The 15,686-nt window shown below is 40.5% G+C and overlaps 2 protein-coding genes across 2 annotated transcripts in view; one reads left to right on the top strand and one right to left on the bottom strand.

Moving 5' to 3' along the window:
- LOC143299629 (phosducin-like protein) overlaps positions 1-6,422 on the bottom strand; it is a 15,389-nt gene extending 8,967 nt beyond the window's left edge. Inside the window, exons 1-4 of the mRNA XM_076612924.1 lie at positions 6,293-6,422; positions 5,255-5,445; positions 890-1,015; positions 1-93 (exon numbers count right to left, since the gene is read on the bottom strand). The exon at positions 1-93 is cut by the window's left edge and continues 35 nt beyond it. Coding sequence (XP_076469039.1) covers positions 1-93; positions 890-1,015; positions 5,255-5,437 — 402 coding nt within the window. The 5' untranslated portion in view covers positions 5,438-5,445; positions 6,293-6,422. The remainder of the gene's footprint in view (positions 94-889; positions 1,016-5,254; positions 5,446-6,292) is intronic.
- Positions 6,423-6,552: 130 nt separating this feature from the next.
- On the top strand, positions 6,553-15,417 carry LOC143299610 (peptidyl-prolyl cis-trans isomerase-like 1). Its single transcript, XM_076612901.1, has 4 exons — positions 6,553-6,705; positions 12,861-13,015; positions 13,742-13,810; positions 14,927-15,417. Exons 1-4 carry the CDS (start codon positions 6,647-6,649, stop codon positions 15,148-15,150), a joined length of 507 nt encoding a protein of 168 aa, XP_076469016.1. The 5' UTR covers positions 6,553-6,646; the 3' UTR covers positions 15,151-15,417.
- The last annotated feature ends 269 nt before the right edge of the window (positions 15,418-15,686 follow it).

Genomic DNA, 15,686 nt, shown 5'->3' with positions numbered 1-15,686 from the left:
ACGTAAGCGGTACTCCGACATGAATTCATCCTCCAGCTCCCCTAGTTGTTCCAGGAACTTCTCATCTGCCTTCCTCTCATCCTCGTCGTTCAGCTACACTCACCACAACAACAATGATAACAATAAAAGTGAATAATACTACCAATGATAACAAATAATGCAGATTTACCCTCACACCTCAGCATCAATACAAAATACAATCATCACTGGTCAGATGGAAATAAAGGAGAAATCATGTGCAAAGTTCATCACCTGAAGGTGCTCTCTCTCACTCTCTCTCTAGTATAATGGTCTGTGCTCATAATAAAATAAACGAGAATCATGTGCTGAGTTCATCTTCTGAAGGTTCTCTTTCTCTCTCAAAATCCTCTCTCTCTCTCTCTTGATAACATTCTTGTTATGAAGATTTTGGCTCTCACCTTTTTTCTTCTTTTTTTTTTCAATTTTCATTTTCTATGCCTGGAGGACCGGATGTGAACAAACTTATTGTGCTTATTCCTATACCCTCTTAAAATTATAAGCTTGTTCATTCATTCGTCCGTTCTCTCTCTCCAAATAGCAATATAATGGTCTATACTCATAACAAAATAAAGGGGAAGCATGTATTCAGTACATCTTCTAATGGCTGGTTCGCTCTCTCTTGCTCTCTCTCATTCTCTTTATCTCTCCTTCCCTCCCTCCCTGCCTCTTTTCGTCAGGTATCTGAAATGCTTGTATCATTAATTTGCAAAAAATATTTTGTGTATAAATGATAACATTATATGATTTTATTGTTGTTGTTGTTCAGTTTTAAATGTTAATTCAGATTACATGAAATGAACAAAAATGAGACTAGGAGAAGAAAGGATTAAATGACAGTACTTAACAGTCAGCTGTGCGTGTGACTCACATGGGAGCGACAAGTGAGGGTGAGCTTTTTGGCCAGCGCTTGTCGCTCTCTCTCCTGCGCCTCCTTCTTCTCCGTCTCAAGACGCTTGAATTCACGCCAGTCCTTCACCACACCTTTTGGTCCCGTCTGCCAACAGAATCACATACACATAAAAAAATGTGTATGTGTGCATGTGCGTGCGCGCGCGCGTGTGTGTGTGTGTATGTGTGTGTGTGTGTGTGTGTGTGTGTGTGTGGTTGTGTGTGCATGTGGAGTGTGGCTGGTATGTAAATAATGTTTGAGTGGATGTTTAAATGTATATGTATGCAGTGTGTGTGTTTGTGTGTGTGTGTGTGCATGTGTGTGTGTTGTGTCTGTTGAGTGTGTGGGGGGGTGTGGTGGGGGGGGGGTAGTTTACTTGTCACATCTTATTGTGCATACTTTAGATTGATGTAATGTGTTATGTATAAAAAAATAAAAAATAAACCACCAACTTTTTGTTTTAAAAAGCACTTTGACTGGTGACTTAGAGCAGATTTTTTTACAAGTAACTTAGAGCAGATTTCTGGACAGTGTGCTATATAAGTATCCATTATATTATGATTATGATTATTATTAACAATTCACCACAGAGAAACATGAAGGGAAAGCTTTCAGTTCATCGGCTGTACAAACTTGAACTTCACTGCATTTGCCATCCTCACAGCCCCTCAACCACATCCTTTAACCTTCACCTTCACCTTCACCTCTCCCGTAGTCTGGGTTCAGACCGTTGGGGCACCGCTGCTGACCTGGCCACCACCCCTCTCTCACGGTTTTCTGATTTCCTCAGGGCGTCACCGAGCGTCAAGCCTGTCCACCCCCGGATGTTGTCTTCCCATCTCTTCTTCTGCCGTCCTCTCCTTCTGCCTCCTTGTACGGTGCCTTGCAGGAACGTTTTGGCAAGACCAGATGATCGGGAGATGTGTCCATACCACCTAAGTTTGCGTTTTTTCACTATGGACAGAAGGTCTTCGTAGGGTCCAATACTTTGCTGGATTCTGTTCTTCACTTCCGTGTTAGTGATGTGGTCTCTGTAGGAGATGCCAAGTAGTCTACGAAAGCATCTCATCTCGACAGCTTGGATTCTTCTCTCGATGTCTGCAGTCAGGGTCCAAGTCTCGCAGGCGTAGAGCAATATTGATATAACCAGGGAACGCATCAGTCTGATTTTTGAGCTGAGAGCGATGTTTTTGTTGTTCCAGATGGTGTTCAGCTTGTTGAGTGCCGTTGTTGTTTGGGCAATTCTCGAGAGTACTTCTGGTTTAGATCCTTCATCTGACACGATTGCTCCCAGATATTTGAAGCTGTGGACTGTTTTAAGCTTTTCGTCGTTGACTTTGATGTCAATGCTGATGCCGTTGGTGTTGTTAGTCATCAGTTTGGTTTTCTCCGCACTGATTTGCATTCCATACGATGTGGAGGCTTTGTCTAGATGTTTGACCAGGCTTGCCAGTTCTTCTTCTTTTCCAGCCAGTCCATCAATGTCGTCGGCAAAACGTAGGTTTGTGATTGTTCTGCCGCCTATGCTGACTGTTCCTACATGCTCTTCCAGTGCGTCAGTCATTATTCTTTCTAAGAAGATGTTGAAGAGTGTTGGGGAGAGTAGACAGCCTTGTCTCACTCCGACTGTGGTTCTGAACCAGTCCCCGATGCTATTGTTGAGGTAGACGGCGCTGGTGGCTTTGTCATAGAGGTGCTGTATCAGTCTGATCAGGTTGGCGTTGATGTTGTACAGATTCATGGTAGCCCACAAAGCTGCATGCCAGACCCTGTCAAATGCCTTCTTAAAATCAATGAAGACGTGGTAGAGGTCTTGTTGGTGTTGATGGTACCTCTCACATAGCAACCTCAAGTTGAAGATTTGTTCAGTTGTGCTCCTTCCTGGTCTGAAACCTGCCTGTTCTTCAGCAATGATGTTTTCTGCTTGTGGTTTCAGTCTGTTAAGCAGGATCTTCAACATGACTTTGCTGGGATGACTAATCAGGCTGATGGTGCGGTAGTTTTGACACTGCTGGAGATTGCCCTTTTTGGGAAGGGTGATGATCAGTGATTGTGTCCACGGTGTGGGCCATTCCCCTGTTTGCCAGATCTTGTTGCAGATTTTCAGTAGCACATCTATCATAACTTCACCCCCTGCTTGGACCAGTTCTGATGGGATGTTGTCCACTCCTGCCGATTTCCCTTTTTTCAGCGATGCTATTGCTGCCTCTATTTCTTCACGGAGTATGGGGTGATTACTGTTATCAGTGGCTGGTGGAACATTCAGTATTGCTGGATCACCTGTGGTCTGTATGTTGTATAGCTCTGAGCAGTATTCTGTCCATCGCTTTAGGATGTCTTGTTCTTCTGTTAGACATTTTCCATCCTTGGTCTGGATGTTGGACATAGTTCTACCTTGCCTTGTGTTGGTAAGTTCTTTCACAACTTGGTAGGCTTTCTTGCTGTTGTTTCTTGTCAGGTTTTCCTCTATGTCCTGGCATTTTCCTTCAATCCAATTCTCCCTTGCCTTCTTCATGCTTCTCTTGATTTCGGTGTTAACTGCTTTGTACTGTTTTGCCCCTTCTTCTTCATTCTTTTTCTTTTTCAGGTCTCTACGTTTGTCACACAGCTGTAGGATGTCGTCCGTGACCCAGGGCTTCTTTTTGATGCGTTGTTTTCCAAGAGTTGTTTGGGCTGTTTCAGTTACAGCTGCGTTGAAGTCGCTTACGAGTGTATCCAGGTCGGCGTCATCTGCATCGAGAGTGATGAGTGGCGCGAATTTCCCACCAATCATGGCTTGGAATGCCTCTTGTACTTCAGGATCTTTCAATTTTTCCAGGTCGAACTTCAGTCTTGAGAAGCTTTGTTTCTTTGTTTTCTTCAGTTGGAGTTTGAAGGTCATCATTACCAAGTCGTGGTCACTTGCAATGTCAGCTCCTGGGAAACTTCTTGTCTTGGCAATGTTCACGCTAGACTGGAAACGCTTCTTTACCATGATGTAGTCTATTTGGTTGTGGTGATCTCCTCCAGGGCTGTGCCATGTCCATCTTCTGGATGCTTTGTGTGGTCCAAATGTGTTTGTTATCTTCAGGTTGTTGAAGCAGGCAAATTCCAGGAGTCTCAAACCTCTTTCATTTGTAGTGTTGTTACCATATCGTCCACATGTGCCCTTCCAGGTGTTGTAGGAGTCTTCTCGAAGACTGCGAAGATCCCTTCCTTCTATTAAGAAAGGGTGAATACCGTAGTCGCACCTTCTCGCCACGTTAATGTGGGTGTTTCCTCAGGGGGACACGGTGCAGGTTGTTTCAACCGACGCGGCACGGGAGCGAGCAACTGGCGCTATATCAAAACTAGATCTCGGCCTCTCCAATCAAGGAAAGCCGCAGCTAGACCAGTCTAGCATGGAGAGGGATGGGCTCCGCCATGCTTTTCTGCCCAAGACTCACCGCATGAATGACGACCACTACTCAACCCATACCGGCTCGGTCGTCGCCCGGGTCAACAAGGACCGCGCCTTCCATTGCAAACCAGGGTGGAGGTGACAAATGTGCTACTGGTGGACCACACAACAACAAGCTCCGGGCCAGGAACAACATCTCTATTGGCACGTGGAATGTCAGAACACTAAGGACGCCAGGAAAATTGGAAGAACTGACACATGCAATGAACAAATATCGCTGGCACATCCTAGGACTCTGTGAAACACGATGGAAAAACATCGGTGAAATACCCACACTTGAAGGCCACAGACTATTTTACAGTGGTAGAGAGGACAAACACGAACATGGAGTAGGGTTCCTGATCCACAAAGACATTGTTAACACTGTCATGGGCTGCCGACCAATATCCAGCAGGCTCACTACCATCCGCCTGAGGGCATCCCCATTCAACATCACCATCATACAAGCATATGCTCCAACATCTGATCACAGCGATGATGAAGTTGAGGAGTTCTACGAACAACTACAAGAAACCCTTGATCAGACACCAAAGAAAGACATCATAGTAGTACAAGGTGACTGGAACGCCAAGATCGGAGAAGACTCCTACAACACCTACATCCTTTAAAACAGATGTAAAAACATTTCTTTCCCAGTAGTCTCTGCATAATTCAGGAACGCCATTCCATATTTGTATTCTGTCGATCCAAATGTGTGTGTACGTGTGTCTGTGTGTGATTGTGTGTGTTCTCTTGTGCTTTGTGTCTGACTGACATGTTACTGCAAAGTGCTTTGCAAGGTTTGAAAGTGATATATATACATATGTGTGTGTGCTCTTCTTCTTTTTCTCATCATCATCAATTTTATTATCATCATTATTATCATTATCATGTATAACCAATGCTATTCTGGAAGCCAGGCTTACATTGGTGCAAGTGCCACTGTAGGGTCCCAGGGTGGGAGGCTCCACCTCTGGTGCCTTGGCTTGTGGTTCCTGTGCTTCATCCCCTTTGTCGCTGTCGTTGTCGTCGTCCCCTTCATCCTCACTGCTGCTGCAGTAATAGTGGGCCTTTTCCCCTAGCAGTTTGTCATCCAGACTGACCGCCATGTCCACACCTGGATTGCAAAGCATATCGTCCACATCTGAGCATGGATGCAAAGCATAATGTCCACAACTGAACATGGATTGCAAAGCATAATGTCCACACCTGAACGTGGTTTGCAAAGCATAATGTCCACAACTGAACATGGATTGCAAAGCATACTGTCCACACCTGAACATGGATTGCAAAGCATAATGTCCACACCTGAACATGGATTGCAAAGCATACTGTCCACACCTGAACATGGATTGCAAAGCAAAATGTCCACATCTGAACATGGATTGCAAAACATTATGTCCACAACTGAACATGGATTGCAAAGCATAATCATAATGTCCACAACTGAACATGGATTGCAAAGCATAATGCCCACAACTGAACATGGATTGCAAAGCATAATGTCCACATCTGAACATGGATTGCAAAGCACAATGTCCACACCTGCACACATGCAGATGAATGTAATGTGACACATGTTTTGTTGTTTGTTTTTGTTGTGTTTTTTTTTTTTTTTATTGTTGTTTTCCATGTGCACGGGTGTACAAGGATTATCAACAGTCAAAAGAATGGTTATTCAAGCCTGAGCCTCGCGATTTATTAAAAATAAAATAAAATAAAATAAACATCCCATCCCTTAAAATGCCTTAGTTTACAACATTTCCATTCAACGGGCGCATTCTTTGCAAATTAATCGTCAAAAAAGGGTTTTAACACTTTCGGGTGTGTCCAGGGCCATGACTTGCTGATCTACAGTGCCAATGCTGAACAATCACGACAATGTGGTGAGAAAACCTAAACAGTGAAGATAAATATTTGTACATTTACCCATTTTATGATCAAAGCGAGACATAAAGAAATACCTGAGAGTTCGACGAATCTGGAAGCAGCAAGGTTTTGCAACTGGAGATAGACGACCAACACCCTGCACTGGTTCACTCTTCGGAACAAATCTGGAAGAAAAACCAAAAGGTAGCCTTCCAGAAAACAGATTTCTTTATCCAGAATTATCCCTCTTGGATTGATCATAGAAAGTTAGCATTTTGAGGGAAAATGCTCAGTCAAAAACTAATTAGAATTGGATATTACATATATAAGAAAAATCAATAAGATATATTTATAAACATAGACAGCATAAACACAATTTTGTTCTGCCTTGTAAGGAAATCGAAACGAAACCAGAGGCTATGTAGCTTTTCTTTAAGCGTACGAACATCATGGCGGCAACGACGGCGGCTACCAGGATGCAGCCTCCAAATATTACCGTAGAAACATCGTAAGAGGATGATTCTTAACTTTGTTATTATGCCGAGGTCAACAGTAATACTTCATATATGTAATTATGTGCTTTTTTGTCGTTCAAATAGCTTTGATCAACGAGTTTGAACCGGATATTTGAAACCGAAACAAGATTCTTTCGTCATCACACGTGCGCCCAGCTTGATCTTAATCAGTTGCCATGAGTCGTTGTCTGTGAAACAGTATATATACATGATATACTGGGACTGGCATGGTTGCAGTACTGAGTAGTATTAATAAAAGCCTAAGCTTTGCGGCTTGTGATCTATCCCACTGTATATTTCGCTTTGTATTACATTAACAAGCACCTGTATTCTTTCAGAATAGGGCTTCGAAATCATCTGACAGTAGTGGATCAGGGTTGGAGTAGTTGTTTTTGTTGGAAAGGGGCTGGCACAATAACTGAATAAGCCTTGTGGTTTATGAACAGTCTATCAAAATGCCTTAGTTTACTGGACTTGCAATGCATGTGTGCATTCTATCACTATCAGATTGTGTAAACAAAGTGAGTCTATGTTTTAGCCCGGTGTTCGGTTGTCTGTGTTCGTTCTTTAGTTTAACGTCTTTTCACTGTAAGTGATATTAGACGAGGGAAGGAAAAAAATCGAGTGGGAGGAGGGGGGGGGGGGGGATTACTGTGTACGCATACGAGTAAGTGAAAGTGTGTGTGTGTGTGTGTGAAAATTATTGATTTAAGTTTTGTTTAAAAAATAAACAAAAAATCATAACAATATAACATATTTCTAATGAAAAACTAACAACTATAACAGCGAACCAACTGGACTGTTTAACAAGGAGTTGAAAAAGTCATACATTAGCAATGGACTGCTGAAGATCGTCAACACTGAAGATGATTTCAGTTCAGGGATTTGAGACTTTAACATATCGCAAGTTGGTATATGATCGGCTGTTATGTGAGCACCACAGATGCAAGAAACATTACTGACATATTTTGTCCTAAAACAATTCATTTTCCATCTGCAGATTAGAGAAATGATTTGCCTCTTATGAAAATCATTATGATAATGTTTTCCCATGAAACCATACATTTTCTTTATGTTCTTATGTAACTCCGAGTTACCAGTGTGTTTTTCTTCAGACTGAAATTTTGACCATTGGACTTTTTCTACCATGGTGTAACATTCCTGTAGTGAAAGCGAAATATTTAAATCTAACTCCTTCGTGGAGCTTCTAGCTCCTTTTTTAGCCAAAATGTCAACTTTTTCATTATAGTAAAAACCGCAATGAGAAGGAATCCAGCAAAAGGTTATGTGAGAGCCTCTTAATAAGAGTTCGTGAATCAAATGGTTAATTTCAATAATGAGTTCATACCTAACCGTTTCTTTTATAAGTTCAATAGCGTGAAGAACTGATTTAGAATCAACACAAAATAGAATCTGAAATATAGTTTTCGGAAAGGATATCATGAAATTTAACGCCATTAGGATTGCTATGAGTTCAGCTGTGAAGATGGATTTATTCTCTCCCAGTTGAAAAGAGTTTTGAAAGTTAAGGTCTGGAATAACGAAAGCAGCACCAGCTCTATCATTTACAACAGAGCCGTCTGTAAAAATCTTTAGATGATTAAGGTATTTCTCTTCCAAATGGATTCGTACATGCGATGTAAGTAAATTTATGTTGTCATCTTTGGTCAGATCAGTGTGATCGATATCAAAGTGCGCTCTTTGAAGTTCCCATACAGGTGTAGGTGATACTACAGACCTTTTAGCAAAATGTGGGGTTTTATTCACGCCGGAATTTGTTAAAATACTTGACGTGTATGTTCCCAGTGTGGTATGAGAGGATATAGATCTAGCTCTCTTTGGAAAATCGCGGTCGGATTTGAGATTTATTTCCGATTCCAAATCATTTTCGTCCGTTAAACTTCTCAAGACAAATTTACTACACGCAAGTTCCCTTTGATCCTCTAATGGTAATACTCCCGCTGCACTGTACGTTTTCTTACTGGAAGCATGGACTGGTAAGCCAAGTGCCAGTTTATATGCTCTGCAGTCTATGCTTTGAATTTTTTTCAATAAATATTTCGGTGCACTGAAGTACACTTCTTGTGCATATATAAGTTTTGACCGAACAAGTGAAGTGCAAAGGTGTAGTAGAATGAGTATGTCCTGGCTCCATGGTTGTTTGCATACTATTTTCAAGAAGTTTAATGTTTTCCTGGCCTTTGTTAAAATGTAATCGATATGATGATTCCAAGTTAATTTTGATGTAAGGTGTACTCCAAGGAATTTAACTACTTTTTTTATATTCCAGGGTGTTATCGTAAATCTTAAAGGAAGGCAATGTTGCTGGACTTGATCCATTATTAAAAAGCATCAAGTGTGTTTTTTCGGTTGATATTTGTAGACCATTCTCGCTCATATAATTTGCTACTGTGTTCAATTCATTTTGATATAGCTTTTTTGTGTAATTCATATATCGGGCAGGCGTATTCTTTTTGATTGTAACTTTCATCCACATGCATATATCGTCAGCGTATTGAACCATTACAACATTCTTTGTTAGTTTTTTTTGGTAGATCATTCATTAGAATGTTGAACAAAATTGGAGCAATTACAGAGCCCTGAGGAATACCTGTCTGCAATGTTCGTGTAGATGAATACGTATTCCCTATTTTAGCCTGAATTTTTCTGTTTTCTAAGAAGTCTTTTATAAAGTTATACATATGTCTGTGTGTCTGTGGTAAACTTTAACATTGACATTTTCTCTGCAAATACTTTGTCAATTGACACCAAATTAGGCATAAAAATAGGAAAAATTCAGTTCTTTCCAGTCATCATGTTTAAAACAATATTGCACCTCTGGGATGGGCACAAAAAAATATAAAAAAAGAAGCCAGATTATATGCAAACTGCATTTACTGTTATATTTTTTTAATTCTGTAAACTTGGCACTTTGATCTGATATTCTGACACAACAACAAGAACAGTCATTATTATCATTTTTTGTTCAAACAGGAACTTCTTTTGCTAAGCATGGAAGTTTTATTTATTTTGCAAACGTTTTGGTGCAGATAGTAAAAAAGGGAAATTAATCTGTAATTATTGCTAAGGGACTTAACATGCTTTAAACTGATCTTTCTCATCTTAAACATTACATTTTGAAATTATACTCAATACATAAAAAGCTTGTGTGTTTTACTCTCAGTGTACAGGGCTTTCACTATGTTCATTGCCCAAGTGGTCTTTTTCGGAAAATACTAAAATCAATACGATGAGTGGACTTTATAAATCTATTGGCTGAGCCCTGAAGGTCATGGGCAAAAATCTGTTGCGTACACATTCAAAGTGCATGCTCATATTCTTCGCGAACGCGAACGACACCATTTTGTTTCAAGTTGTTGACCTGCCCATTCAATCCTATATTCAATGGACAATACGCGATAACATGTGATGGAAAGTTGGAGAAGGAGACCGTTAAATATTTATTCAGAGAAAGATTTGTGAACGCCTCATCACTTACTGGATTATGCCCCAAACTGCCATAAAAATATCCACAGAATCAGTCGGAATTCACAGTTAAAAATTGTAAACCATGCGAGTTAATACCCTTGAATTGATGAAACGAAAGAATTTCCAGTCTTGACTTTTCTCAAAATGAAGTCCTTTTCACTTCATACGACGTTTAGAAGTACTTGTACTTGGCTCTACATGTTATTAGTTTAACAAAATACTAAATTTTCATATAAACTTTAAAACTATAAAACTAGAATGAACATAAAAGAGAAATTGAATTGACCGTGCTGTACTACATTCCCTGCGGGTGTAACTAAACTTGTACATCTATCTAGATCTAGAGAAAACAGCTAAATGTTGCAGTGTGACTGCAGCGATAGCCACGTCTCCTTTACCGCGGACCTAAAAAGTAAAAAGAATTTTTTATTGCCCTTAAAGATTTTTTGAATGCCCAAGATACACCAGAATAATATGATTTAAACAGCGTTCTCACTGCGAATACCGCAGTTGATTTATCGCCCTTTAAAAAAAGTATGTTCAAGTATTAAATTTTAGAACGTCAGTTAAGGAGCCACGATAGTGTAATGGGTAAGACAGTTTCTTCTCACCTGAACACACAGGGTTCGAATCTGGTTAGGACTTCTTTTTTTTTTCTTTTTTTTTTTTTTCTTCTTTTTTTTTTGACCCAAAGCTTTATAATAACAAATACAGAACACATTTTAACGATTTTTTTTTTTTTGATTTTTTTTTTAAGTGTATCACAAGTGAGTCTTGAAGGCCTTGCCTCTCTTGTTTTTGTATTTTTTCCTGCGTGCAGTTTTCTTTGTTTTTCCTATCGAAGTTGATTTTTCTACAGAATTTTGCCAGGAACAACCCTTTTGTTGCCATGGGTTCTTTTACGTGCGCTAAGTGCATGCTGCACACGGGATGTTGGTTTATCGTCTCATCCGAATGACTAGCGTCCAGACCACAACTCAAGGCCTTGTGGAGGGGGAGAAAATATCAGCGGCTGAGCTGTGATTCAAACCAGCACGCTCAGATTCTCTGGCTTCCTAGGCAGACGCGTTACCTCTAGGCCATCACTCCACTCAGATGTGTCCAGAATGTGTTAGCAGATGGGGATATTTAAAATTTAGGTGGCAGTGAGTTCCAGAGGTTAGTGACTCTATTACTAAAGCAGTGTTTATGCTTGAAGTTGTACTTGTAGGCATGGAAAAACAGAAAATGGATGTGTACCAGTAATATATTTTAGTTTCTTTACTATTTAAGTAAAGTTTGGTTGACGTGATTTATGTTGACACTTCATTGTTGGTTTGTTTGTTTGTTTGTCTTCATATTTCAAACCAGTTGCTTTGTATCTTAATGTAATAAACCATACTGCACCAACATACCTTTGTGACTAAATTTTGATAATACACTTTCAAGATCTCTATCAGTTATGTTTGGCTGCTGACTCTGAAGTGCTGGTGATTCCTTGAAGAAACAGTTCCCTAGGTCAGCACTCTTCCTCATGTCTTGGCTCAGTGGCATGGAACACGCTGTCCATCTTTGAGTGGATTCCTATGTTCAGTTTAAACAGTTTCTCTAAACACATCTCTTCCATTCTGCCTACCATCTCATTGACAAATGCACCTCTTGAACTTCCGCTTTCATGTGTTTGCATGTGCAGGTTTGTTTGTGTATGCACATGCTTGCTAGTGGTGTCGTCAATGCATATTTTTTTTGGTACGTATAACTTTTTAGTGTAAACGCCAGATCTCTGTGTGGGAGGTGTGAGGGTCAGCATGCATTATCATCATTAAAGTGGTGTGTGCCTATCTGGTTCCAGAATGGGCATGTTTTTGCTGGAGCTGTACTAGAAACACCCACCACCTGACGGTGTCACTAAAACTCGAAAAGACGCGAAAAGACACAAAAAGACGCAAAAAGACACGAAAAGACATATGAAAAAAATGTGAAAACGCGAAAAGACATCCGAAAAGAATGTGAAAATGCGAAAAGACACGAAATGACACGAAAAGTGTCTTTTCACATGTTTTTTCAGATGTGTTTTCGTATCTTTTCGCGTCTTTTCGTGTCTTACTTAAAAGACACGAAAAGACATCTGAAAAGACATCAGAATAGATATTCCAGGACTTTTCATGTCTTTTCACATTCTTTTCCGGTGTATTTTCGTGTCTTTTCGCGTCTTTTCGTGTCTTTTCGCGTGTCTTTTCGTGTCTTTTCACGTCTTTTCGCATTTTAGTATGGCACGGTGTCACTAAAACTCGAAAAGACACGAAAAGACTCGAAAAGACACGAAAAGACATATGAAAAGAATGTGAAATTGCGAAAAGACACGAAATGACACGAAAAGTGTCTTTTCACATGTTTTTTCAGATGTGTTTTCGTATCTTTTCGTGTCTTACTTAAAAGACGCGAAAAGACGCGAAAACACATCTGAAAAGACATCAGAATAGATATTCCAGGACTTTTCATGTCTTTTCACATTCTTTTCCGGTGTATTTTCGTGTTTTTTCGCGTCTTTTCGGGTCTTTTCGCGTCTTTTCGGGTCTTTTCGCGTCTTTTCGCATTTTAGTATGACCCCCACCTGAAGGAACTTTTCAATCTACATTATCATTGTCATTAAAGTTGTGTGCACATTATCTGGTTCCAGAATGGGCATGTTTGTGCTGGAGCTGTACTGGAAACATGCGCCCACTACCTGCCGGAACTTTGCAGAGCTGTGTCGCCGAGGTTACTACAACGGCGTCAAGTTTCACCGAATCATCAAGGACTTTATGATCCAGGGGGGAGACCCCACTGGCACAGGTCAGACTGGATGATCAGTCATGAAGAATGAATGAGTTAATGAATGAATTTTATTTACTGAAGTGAAAGTAATTGAATAAGTGTGGTATTGGTCAGGCATCTGCCTAGCAGATGTGGTGTAACGTGTATGGATTTGTCTGAACATAGTGATACCTCCTTGAGAAACAGACTGAAAGTGAAACTTTTGATGAAGCATACAATGCTTTTTTCATCTGGCTCTGGCAGAAAAAGGGGTGGGGGATGGAATGAAAGATAATAATTAAGAACAATAAAGAATGAAATCATTATGTCAAACCAGCATAAACATTATGAACCATTGGCAAGCAAATAAACACTGACTGTAGATAAATGTGAATAAGAGAGAGATTGAATGAACAGGGGAGAAAGAGAGGATAAGAGAGGGGGAAAGAGGGAAAGGGAGAGAAAAGGGTCAGAAAGAGAGAGAGAGAATGAGAGGTGACCAGAGAGTTGATCATTCTACAGTGCTGTCAGTCGAGAGGTCATTGGAATAATTCTACCTACAAAAACATCTGTTACATATTTATTGTTACTAATAATGTTAGTATGATTGTATTGTTTGTGTATATTATGACAGGAGTTAATGTAAGACTTCGTTGTTGTCCTGTCAAATTCATTGTATTTATATTGTTATGTTTTTTCAAAGAAAATACTGTTTAATCCAAAGAAACTTACCGTTGCCACTCTTGCTTTGTTTTTGTTTTTCAGGAAGAGGAGGCTCCTCTATTTATGGCAAGAATTTTAATGATGAAATTGCTGATGACTTGAAACACACAGGTAAGTGATGTAGTTATGCTATACTCACAAAGTTGAAATAATGAAAAAGATCCCATAACCTTTTTTATGGTCATTGGGGCAGTAAATTAACTTCCATTGTGTCCGGGGCTCGGCATCGGAAGGCAGGGCCCAATCTTTTTCCTTTTGCCATTTTAACTTCCCCCAACTGAAGTCAGGTACCCGTTTTTACCCGGGTGGAGTGATGAAAATTGTGGTAGTGTCTTTCCCCAAGGACTCAACACCATGCTGAAACAGGGCCTCAAACCCTGATCACTGGTGAAAACTGGCACCTCTTTGTGATGCTATATTTATTGAAATTAATAGCTGTCATATTCCTACCTTTTTTTTTCTTTCTGTGTTCCTCATCTCCACTTTCACATGTCTTTTGTGTAACCTGACATTTTCCAAACATGATCATTGTTACAAAAGTCACAGTTATGATCAGCCAAATTCCATTTTCTTTAAGGACTATATTTGCTGCCAAAATTCTGTGCATTATTCTCATCTGAAACCATTTTAATCTGCTGAAACATTCTTCCCACTTGCTTTTGTGTAGTATTTTTAATTCCCACATCTTGCGACATTCAGGCTCTCAGCCACCACTCTCGCACATGCTGGTGTAATACAGTTGTGTTCTTTTTTGACTGAAGAAGGTGGAAGGAAGGTGGCAGAATGGTTAAGTTGCTAATCTGCCCTTGCAGTGTCTGTGAGGGTCTTGGTTCAAATTCCGGTCTAGCCTCTTCTCCCAAGTTTGACTGGAAGATCAAACTGAGTGTCTAGTCATTCAGATGAGACGATAAAATGAGGTCCCTTGTAAAGCAGTCACTTGGCACACTGGAAAAGAACTCGGCAAAATAAGCGTTGTCCTCGGGCAAAATTCTGTTGAAGAAACCCACTCTAATAGGTACGATATATATATATATATGCATGCACTCAAGGACTGACTGGCACATAGGGTTATGCTGTTGGTCAGGCATCTGCTTAGCAGATGTGGTATAACATATATGGATTTGTCTGAACGTAGTGATGCCTCCTTGAGAAACAAACTGAAAGTGGAACTTAAAACTGAATGCAGAAACAAACTGATTTATCTGTGTTCTTGTTGATGTGTTTCAGGGGCAGGCATTCTGTCGATGGCCAACAGTGGTCCCGACTCCAATGGCAGCCAGTTCTTCGTCACGCTGGCTCCCACCCAGTGGCTTGATGGGAAGCATACCATATTTGGGCGTGTCAGCTCGGGCATGACAGTGGTACAGCGGATGGGGTTGGTGGAGACGGACAGTAATGACCGGCCACTGGACGACGTGAAAATCGTCAAAACTTACGCTACGCCGACATGATTCGTTGATTGATAAATTGATAGAGCGCTGTGACTGAAACTTGTGTGTCTGGTGTGTTGGTCTAGGAAGGTTCATGTCATGTCTGTGTCTGCAATCATCAGTATGTGTGATGGTCATTACATGAAATAAAGAAAACAACTCCTCATCATGTGTATGTTCGTCCATTCTATGTCATTGCTTTTTGGAGGTGGATGTGGATGACATGAAAATTGTCAAAGTTTTGACTATGCTGACTTGATTCTAATAAATGAAAAACAGAGAGCTGAACTTGTGTGTGTGTGGTTGCATTTGTTTAGAATGGTTTACGTCTGAGGTGTTGCCATTTAGGGGGGTTGCCCAGGGGTGGGGTGGAGGGTGACAACAATGGCCCATTAGACGGTGTTTTCTTCCTTTTTGGACTACGACTTCCACATTCACGTGTATACACATGTGGGCTTTTACACGTATGACCAATTTTATCCCTGCCGCGTAGGCGGTAATACTCCATTTTCAGGTGGGGGGCGGGGTAGGGGGTGCATCCCATGAATGTTCTTGTT

This window comes from Babylonia areolata, chromosome 25, assembly GCF_041734735.1.
Source record: "Babylonia areolata isolate BAREFJ2019XMU chromosome 25, ASM4173473v1, whole genome shotgun sequence".
Taxonomy (NCBI): Eukaryota; Metazoa; Mollusca; class Gastropoda; order Neogastropoda; family Buccinidae; genus Babylonia; species Babylonia areolata.
This window is presented reverse-complemented; position numbering and strand designations above follow the sequence as displayed.

Coding starts and splice junctions, on each gene's coding strand:
- LOC143299610 (XM_076612901.1), top strand. CDS start 6,647: ATGGCGGCAACGACGGCGGCTACCAGGATGCAGCCTCCAAATATTACC. Junction 13,016..13,741: donor GGGAGACCCCACTGGCACAG/GTCAGACTGGAT, acceptor TTTGTTTTTCAG/GAAGAGGAGGCTCCTCTATT. Junction 13,811..14,926: donor TGATGACTTGAAACACACAG/GTAAGTGATGTA, acceptor GATGTGTTTCAG/GGGCAGGCATTCTGTCGATG.